Genomic DNA, 9,285 nt, shown 5'->3' with positions numbered 1-9,285 from the left:
GGAAAGAAACGTCGTTCAGCTCACTTCTCTATCCCCAGGGCCCAGCACAAGGCCCAGCTCCATGTCAGAGCTCAATAAATGTTTGATGAATGAATATTAGGCTGGCCATTTCCTCAGCTATAAAATAGGAATAATTACATTATACCTTTCTAATAGGAAGGATTGAACGTTAATATTTATGAAGTGTTTTAGAACACCGCCTGGTGCATAGTAAGCTCTCTGCTGGTTACATACATACATGCAGGCATGCATACCATACATAAATCTGCTCCTCAAGGTTAAAGAATCCACATTTATTAAATACATTCTAATAAGAAAGGAAGGTGGGAAGAGAGGGCCCAGCCCACCTCCCCTCCTCCTCGTCCTTCAGAACAGATCCACTAGTTGGGATCCGGCAGACTGGCTCATTCCCTATTGGCAGGGTCCCCCAGGGGGCCCCCGCTGCAGTGCTGAAGCAGGCTTGGGAGCCCTAGTCCTCAGGGCACTTCAGGAGGTCGAAGGTCACGTAGCCCACATAGTCCACCTGATTCACCTCATTCTGGGAACTCACGCGCCAGTAGAAGTGATCCTGGCAGAAGTAAGCTTTCTCTGCAAGGGAGAAAGTGGCCCAAGAGGGGTGATTCCAGCTCTCCCACACACACGGACCCAAACAGGAGTATGGTCTTCACAATCACGCTTCCTACCCTTTCGAAATCTTTCCAAGGTTTCCACTGGACATGTCTGTTCCCCACCCCACCCTGGAGATGCTGGAGGGCACAGACCTCCATGTCCAAAGCACTGGCACAGGGCCTGGCACACAGTCGATACTCAGAACAATTCATTCAACAAATCCCATTCATCCATCCAACATTCATCATGCCATGCACTGTTAGAGACACTGGGGATACAGCAGAGGGAAAATGCAGGCATGATCTCAGTCGTTTGGGTGCTTACATGTTAGTGGGGTAAGACATATGATTAACAAGCAAATGCATAAGTAAAGGAGGTTGGTTCTGACAATAGGGAAAGCAATGAAGGAAATGTAAGTGAGCAGTCGAGTGAATAGATAATGAGGGCCAGAGACAGCCTCTCTGTAGAGGTGGCCTGAGTGCTGAGACCTGAAGGCTGAGAGGGAGGCATCCCAGTGACAATCTGGGGGAAAAAACCCTCCAGGCAGAGGGAACAACTGGCACAAAGGCCCTAAGCTGGGAATGACCTTGATGTGTTCAAAGAACAGCCAGAGGCTGGTGTGAGTGGAGCAGAGCAAAGGGAACGACAGGAGTAGTGGGAGGGGGTGGGGAAGGGGGAGGAGAGGGGTCAGATCAGGCTTCATTAGTGCCTTAGACCTTGCATGCCCTTCCCCTCCTAGCTCCTCCCTACTCTCAGAAAACATATTTGAAGGTATTGGACAACCAGCGTGGCTTGGACTAGGGTGTCTGCAAAGGAGGTTGTAAATATTTTGGTGGCTGAGCCAACAGCAGTTGTCCGCTGATTGGGGGTGAGCAGTGGGAAAGAGAAAGAAAGGGTTAACTCCAGCTACTATCCCCATTTTACATATGGGGAAACTGAGGCTCTGTGAATAGCAGTGACTTGCCCAAAGTCACACACACACATCTATGTAATGTCTTATTTATCACTGTATCCCCAGTGGCAGCGTGATGCCTAGCATATTACAGGCACTTGATAAATATGGTCTAATAAAGCCTTCATACAAACCAGGTGTCCTGTGCCATGGGGGAAAGAGCTTCCAGCTGGGAGGCAGGAAATCTGGGTTCTAGTTCTGTTGTGGCCCTGGTCCTCAAATGGTCTGGGAAAATCCCTGACTCTGCGGGGAACTCATCAATGAGGGACATTTGCCTCAGTCTCCACCGGCTTTTTCTTTCTGGCTTGAAATTTGACCAATCACTAAGGCAGGGGCTTCCCTGGTGGCTCAGATGGTAAAGAATCTGCCTGCAATGTGGGAGACCTGGGTTCGATCCCTGGATGGGGAACATCCCCTGGAGAAGAGAATGGCTACCCACTCCAGTTTTCTTGCCTGGAGAATTCCATGGACAGAGGAGCCTGGCGGGCTACAATCCATGGAGTCACAAAGAGTCAGACACGACTGAGCGACTAACAACACAGGGTAGGGGAACCTACTGTGGGAGGTATCTCTGGGAGGGATCCTCCCCCTGACCCTGGCTCTCAGCCCTCACCTTGGTACTGAAAGATGTCGTGCGTGCTAATGGGCACCCCGGGGAACATCTGGTCCACGGGGGTGACGCTCTGGGGATCCACCTTCTGTGTCTTCACGTCGAACCTGCAGGACGGCACCGAGGAGACAGGCGCTGAGCCGGCGGGCAGGCGGGTGGCGCCCGGGCTCCCCCTGCTGGCGGTCCCCGGGAATCTCACCTCCAGAAGCTCTGCCCGCTGAACAGCAGCACCTTACCCTCAGGGCGCGGGAGGGCCCCGGTGACCTGGGCCACTTCCGGGCCCAGGCCCAACTTGTCCAGACGCCTCGGGCCTAGCAACGACGCGCCGGTGTACACCCATACTTGGCGCCCTGCCGAAGAGAGGCTCACATCGGTCTGGGGGCAGGGAGTGGGGTACACACCCCCCTTGAATGTCAAGAGGGAAAACGCAGGCACGGTCCAGGAGTGCCCGCAGTCTCTGTGCCCAAGGAGCAGAGCCCCTCGGTAGGACTGTGCCAGGGTGCTGTGAGGAGGGCTGAAATTCAGCCCTGCTAAATTTGTTCAGGGCTCCCCTGGTGGCTCAGACGGTAAATAATCTGCCTGCAATGCGGGATACCCAGTTCGATCCCTGGGTGGGGAAGATCCCCAGGAGAAAGAAGAAATGGCAACCCACTCCAGTCTTCTTGCCTGGAGAATCCCCATGGACAGAGGAACCTGGTGGGCTACAGTCCACAGGGTCGCAAAGAGTCGGACACGACTGAGCGACCAAGCACAGCACAGGGGAGGGAGAAAGACGAAAACTAACCAGAGAAGAAGAAAATCTTCTTGGTGAGCGGATCCTCGAAGGCGGAGTCCAGCTTGCGGGGCAGCGCAGGCCACTTGCTCTTGACAAGGAAGGGACCCTGCACCCGGCGGCCCCCTCCCTCAGAAAGTCTCCAGTACTTCCTAGGGATGCGAAAAGTGGGGGTGGGGGCACTGAGCCTGGAACCGACGGCCAGTGGGCGGGGAGACACAGGCAGGTCCCTCCTCCAAGCCCCCGCCCCCGACCGCGCAGCCCCGCCCCTCACCCAGCCTTGAAGAAATGCAAGCGGTTCCTAATCTCCGCGATGGCGTCGAAGATGTCCACGTTGCAGACGTCCTCCGCTGGATCCGGGGACTCCGTCGGGGCCGCAGAAGGGCCAGCCGTGGGAGGACCCGTAGGGCCAGCTGCCGGGGGCCCTGTGGGGCCAGTAGTGGGACCCTCTGAGGGGCGGGCGGTGGGAGGCCCCGTGACGCAGACCGTGGGGGGAGCGGTGGGCTGGGGTTCGGTGGTGGTAGTGGTGGTAGTGGTCGGAGGCCGTGGTTCAGGCTCAGGGCGAGGACCTGAAAAGAGATACCGCGTAAGGCAATCGCTGTTCTTGCATCTCTGTGCCTTTGGAGTATCTGCTCCCTGGTGCCTACCTGGAGGTCCCTGGCGCTCTCCCCACTTCAAATGTTGGATCCTGCCTTCCCCCAACCCCGGGCTGGCAGCTTCCTTTCACACACTCACCCCCACCCCCAGGCTGGTGGGAGAGAAGCCTCTTTTGAGCTCTCAAACTGGGTGCCAAACAGTGCTGGGAGCTTTATAAACGCACATTAGCTCCTTTGATCTTCAGAAGGGGGAAAAAGAAAAAACTAGGGAGCAGATTCTTTAATATTTTCATTTTTTTGATGCGGAAACATACTAATGATAATAAGTGGTGATAATAATAAAACTATCAAACATTTATATGGTGCTTGCTATATTCCAGGCATTATTCTAACTCACTTAAGCCTCCTAACAACCCCATGAGGCAGGTGTTAGCCCCACTTTACAGATAAGGAAGTTGAGGGGTGAAGTAACCTATCCAACGTCATCTAGCCGGATAGTGGCTGGACCGGCTTTTGAACCTATGTCCGTCTCACTCTAGAGTCGGGGCTCTTTATCGCCATCTCCAAGTCCTGACCTGGCAGCAGTTGTACCCACCAGCCTCAAGGGCTCTCAAAGATAGATATCAGAGTCCTAACTCTCCCCTCCTCCCTATTCTCGGGGTGTTCTGAGCCGGGAGAACCTAGCCCTTCCCTCTCCTCCCTCTATCCCTGCCCCACGCCCTCACCATACAGATGCTGGATGCCCTGAACATCGTCCCTATGCAGGGGGTGCTCCTCTGTGAATCTGTACATGGGGTACATGAGCGCCTCTGGCACGGAGGTGTGATCTAAGCCCAGCGCGTGGCCAAACTCGTGTGCGGCCACAAGGAACAGGCTGTATCCTGGACGAAAGAAGGGAGCCTGAGCTCGGAGCCCTGGACCGAGCTCCCAGCCCGGGCATCCCTCCTGGTCACCACTGCCCTGGCTGAGGCCCCAGCCACGGAACCTCGGCGCCCCGCCCACCTTGATCCGGGCAGAAGCCCCACTTCTTGTCTTTGTCGAAGTTGGAGGTGGTGGCGCACCAGAGGTGCCCATCATTGCGACCCTCTCTGGTGCAGGCCGAGTATTCCTTGCCCAGGAAGGTGAAGGGGAAGACGCACAGCTCCCCCGCCGCGTTGCCCCCGGTCACCGTTGCATCGACTGGAGAGACCAGAGCCTCGGGTGAGCCAAGTGGAGGCGGGGTGTGGGGGGCAATGAAGAGCCAGGGGCGGGCCAATCGAGGAGCTAGAGAAACTGGGAGGCTTATTTTAAAAGCCCAGGGGGAGTTGTGGGGCACCGCCGACATCTGGCTAGAATAATGGGCGGGGCCTGGGGACCGCAGACCTAGGAGGAGGCTGCAAGCCTGGCTGAAAGGCCAAGCCTCCGCGGATGCGGCGGCGGCATCTGGAAGGCTGGGGGAGGAGCTGCGGTGACGGCAGGCCGAGTCAAGGCTGTCCTGAGCACCGACAGGAGCGGGAAGACAAACGGACGGGTGGAAGGGCCAGGCTCGGGAACCAACGCGGAATGAGGGCGCGAGGCTGAATCAGGTAGGTGGGTCAGAGATACCTCGGGTCGGGCAGAAGCCGTAGAGCTTGTCCTGGTCGTAGTTGGCGGTGGTGGCGCACCAGCGGTAGCCGTCGGAGCGACCATCGGAGGTACAGGCGGAGTAGGTGCGGCCCTGGAAGGTGAACGGGAAGACGCAGGGCTTGCCGTCCGCATTGCCGTCCTGGGTGTAGAGTCCTGGGAGGCCCACACGATTAACTGAAGGTGCCGCGAGTTAACTGACCCACGAGCCACCTGTGTCCTCCTCCCCTTTCTCGCCTCGTCTCACAGATGAGGGAACTGGGCCCAGAGAACAGGAGAGGGGTTCGCAGGCCACCCTCGGCATCAGTGGCAGAGCTGGGATTAAGAGCCAGCGCTCTGGACCCTCGGGAGGGTGGGCACTCACTCTCGCTGGGGCAGAAGCCGAACTGGCGGTCGGCGTCGTAGTCGGCGGTGGTGCTGCACCAGAGCATGTCGTCGGAACGGCCGTCCGTGGTGCAGGCGGAGTAGGAGCGACCCTCAAAGGTGAAGGGGAAGTGGCAGGCGGCGCCCTTCGCGTTTCCGAAGTAGGTCGGGATCACTGCGGGAAAGGGGGACTGGGGTCAGGGGGACTGGTGATGCGCGTGAGAGGAGAAGGGAGTGGGGGCCGGGGCAGCTCGGGATCTCACCAACGCCTTTGCCCAGAGACCACAACTCTTCATCGTCGAAGTGGGCATCTCCCTGAATGCCTTTGCCAGGCGGAAAGGCGTGTGCCAGGAGCCCGTTCTTCCCATCGAAGGGATACCCATCTCCGTGCTCTGAAGAAGCGGATGGAGAAGAGAGTGAGACGCGTACGGTTGCGCATGTTGTGCACTGCCCAAGGGCTCTGGCCTAACTGCAGGCTAAAATTCGGCCTAAGAGCCGCAGTTCAACATTTGCTGTCCCAGTGCAGTGAGGTGTCGGTCAGGAGGGGGCGCCATAAGGGCGATCGGCCGCCAGGGCTTCAGAGACAGGCAAGAGAAATCCAGGTGCTGGGCCCCCCGCGTCTCTCTTTGATCCTCCCACCTCTGTCCCCATCTCAGATTCTCCCGATTTCCCCCTTATTCGCGTTCTCACCTCTAACACCAAACTGGATGACAATGTCAGCTTCGGGGCCGTACACTCGAGTGAAGGTGAGCGGCGTCACAGCGCTCCAGAGCGCGAAAGCGCGGGCAAAGGCGTCGTCGATCACGGCGCGCGGCAGGTCTTCCGAGTAATTTTGGATCCTGGAAGGAAAAGGCAGGAGGATAAAGGGCAGAAGTGAGAGGTGGGAGCCGGGCCAGCAGTGCCACCCGGTGTCTCCGCGACTTCAAATACATAGCCCTGCCTGCGCTCCACGCTTTCATCTCGAAAGCACTTTCAGACGCACTTTTCTCTTTGGAGTCAGTTGGCGAGGTCCATTTCCCCCGATGGGGGAGACGGAGGCTCTGAGGGGGAGCCACTTGCCTCAAGGCGGGCACATTCAGTGAAAGCCATGGATTGGCCTGAGACGGGATGTGTTCTCCAAGGGGCGGCGCTTGGGAACCCGCCTCTCGCCACCCTCTGCACCCCGCTCGCCCCCGCGGGGCCCAGCCGCGCACCAGTAGGTGATGTTGTGGTGGTGCCACTTGAGTTCGCCCTCAAAGGTCTGGAATCTGCCCACGTCTGGGACGCCGCAGCGCGGGGCTCGCATGGCGTTCAGGGTGGTGCTGTCCAGCTCGCCAGTCTCGGGCAGGGACAGGCGCCGCTGGAAGCGCAGCAGAGCTCGCTGCAGGGACTGACCGTCCTCGCTCAGCTCTGCCCCAGGAGTGTAGCCATAGCGGTACAGGTATTCCTGTGGAAGGAAGGGCAGGGACGTGGCAGAGCCCCGACGCCCTTTCTCTGTCCTACTGGGCAAGGACTCCATCCCTCCCTGCTCTTGGAGACTAGCAACGAGACACTGTATCCAGTACTCGGTACCCTGGATACCAGGGCTTGTGCCCGCCCCAAGAATCTCCCCTCCGTGTGGACATCCTCAGCTCCGTTCCACTCCAGGATGCCCCCATGCAGTGCCTACTTCAGGGCCCCCTAGGGTTTACCCCTGTTCGCCCTCAGCCCATCACCACTCCAGAACCCCCCAGTGCCCCTTATCCATTTCCCAGTGCCCATCTAGGAAACCCTCACTAGCCTGTTTCCAGCAGTCCCTGTCCAGAATCTCCCAGGGCCCGTTCTCACTGCTCTGTCCTCCAGAGGTGCCCATCACCACTCCCCCCACAACAAGCCCCAGAGTATCTCGTTTGAGACCCCGCACCCTTCCTGGGACTCCCGGCCAGCCCTTCCCAACTCTAGATGGGGGAGTGTGCCTACCTCTGCCAGCTGCCTGTTGGTGAGGTTGGTTCGTGGTTCTCCTGGAAAGACCACAACGGTGGGCTGGCGTCGTCTGGGGACAGCAGAGCAGCAAGCCAGCACCAGGAGCGCCAGGACCAAGGGCTGCAGGGGGCTCATGGTGAGGATAGCACTTGGTCTGGCTGCAGCTGCCCTCCTGGGGGCTTTAAAGAGGCTGTCAACTGAATCAGTGACCCCGCCCCTCTCTGACTGGCCACTTGCAAGAGCTGACTCAGGCCATGGCGTGTGTGTGTGTGTGTGTGTGTGTGTGTGTGTGTGTGTGTCGGGCAGTCCCAGCATGAGAAGGCAAGGAAAGGGCTTACACCACCTCTCCCCTCTCCCTCCTGCCCACAGCCCCCATTGCCAAGTCAGGCAGGACCCCAGACCCAACAGGAAACCACAGGCCCACAAGGGAAGGATTGGGTTTTGCAAACTGCAGAGCTTGTGAGAACTGCATGAGAGGGAGGGAGGGAGGCAGGGCTGGCTGGAGGACTCCCTGAGCCCTCCATCGGAAGACCCCCTAGAGATCAGCCTAAGGAAAAAGGATGGAAAGTTCCCGAGACTTCTGTCTGAGCCAGACGATCCCGCTTCCTGATCAGACGCCCTCCGTGGACCCTCCTCACGCTCCCAGGCTCTGCCCTCTTCTCCCTGGAAGTCTGCCTTGACTCAGCTTCCTCTCCCTGCTCCACCTGGGGGCAGAAGGAGTGGGCCCCGCTTGGTGGAAATCGGGGAATTCCATGGAGACAATTCCTGGTCTTCAACAGGCTGGATCCTTGAGAATTGCACAATGGTGGTTGGGCGGTGGGGGGAGGGCAGGTGGGGACAGTGGGAGTGTTGTGGCGTCTGGAAGCCAGCAGACATAGCCTCATTCCTTCAGTGCCTTGGGCAAATGTCTTCACCACTGTGAGTCTGTTTCTTCAGCTGTAAAAAGGGGCCCTTTTTAACTTTACCCCTTTCCCATAGCCGGCTGGGTCCTATCATTCAGGGCTGGCAGCACTCTCAGTGGTCTGCTATGTCCCAGGCCCCGGGATACTTACTGTAGCTAAAGGCAATGATGTTGGGATGGGAGAGGAGGGTTTGGGCAGAGCCTGGAGAGGTGGGATGGGGTGGGCCAAGCCTGGCACATCCAATGGCAGGGGTCCTGTTGTTTAGTCACTCAGTTGTGTCCAACTCTTTTGCAGCCCCATGGACTGCAGCCCACCAGGCTCCTCTGTCCATGAGATTTGCCAGGCAAGAATACTGGAGTGGGTTGCCATTTCCTTCTCCAGGGGATCTTCCCTGCCCAGGGATTGAACCTGCATCTCCTGCATTAGCAGGCAGGTTCTTTACCACTAAGCCACCAAGGAAGCCCAGGGGCCCTGTAATTATGTGTAAATATCTGTACAGCAGGCTGCTGACTACATTCTCTGTCCACTGGGTATGCACTGATATAGACTTCTCCACTTGGGGAGACGGCATGAAATTGTCTGATGGTTTGTGTGGAAGAAAAGAAAAATCTGTATCCCCCACACTGCCCAACAGTGTCAACTGAATAAATGAATGCGAAGTTCGAAAAATAAATAAATAAAAATACATTTAAAAGGGTTCTTTGTCCCTACATTGATGTGAGGATGAGATCAAACACAAAATACCTTGGACTGTGTATGTTGCAAATATTCAAGAAATGGCTGTGATCACTTTTCATGATTTGAGCCAAAACCAGGAACCTGGGAATCGGAAGAAGGGGGGTCCTGGACTCTAATCTGCTGTGACCTTGAAACAGAGCAGGACCCGATGATCCTTGCCACCGGCCCTCCCCCACCCCCATATCCTCAGCCTGCCTTTT

General features: G+C 57.3%; 1 protein-coding gene across 1 annotated transcript; it reads right to left on the bottom strand.

Annotated features, from left to right (window-relative positions):
- Positions 1-274: 274 nt before the first annotated feature.
- On the bottom strand, positions 275-7,586 carry MMP9 (matrix metallopeptidase 9). Its single transcript, NM_174744.2, has 13 exons — positions 7,443-7,586; positions 6,698-6,930; positions 6,195-6,343; positions 5,768-5,896; positions 5,506-5,679; positions 5,124-5,297; positions 4,542-4,718; positions 4,265-4,420; positions 3,218-3,512; positions 2,956-3,095; positions 2,371-2,521; positions 2,175-2,278; positions 275-588 (listed from the first exon to the last, which is right to left on the bottom strand). The coding sequence occupies exons 1-13, from the start codon at positions 7,578-7,580 to the stop codon at positions 470-472; spliced, it is 2,139 nt and encodes a 712-aa protein (NP_777169.1). The 5' UTR covers positions 7,581-7,586; the 3' UTR covers positions 275-469.
- Between the last annotated feature and the right edge of the window lie 1,699 nt (positions 7,587-9,285).

Source organism: Bos taurus, chromosome 13 (assembly GCF_002263795.3).
Source record: "Bos taurus isolate L1 Dominette 01449 registration number 42190680 breed Hereford chromosome 13, ARS-UCD2.0, whole genome shotgun sequence".
In the NCBI taxonomy this organism is placed as follows: domain Eukaryota; kingdom Metazoa; phylum Chordata; class Mammalia; order Artiodactyla; family Bovidae; genus Bos; species Bos taurus.
This window is presented reverse-complemented; position numbering and strand designations above follow the sequence as displayed.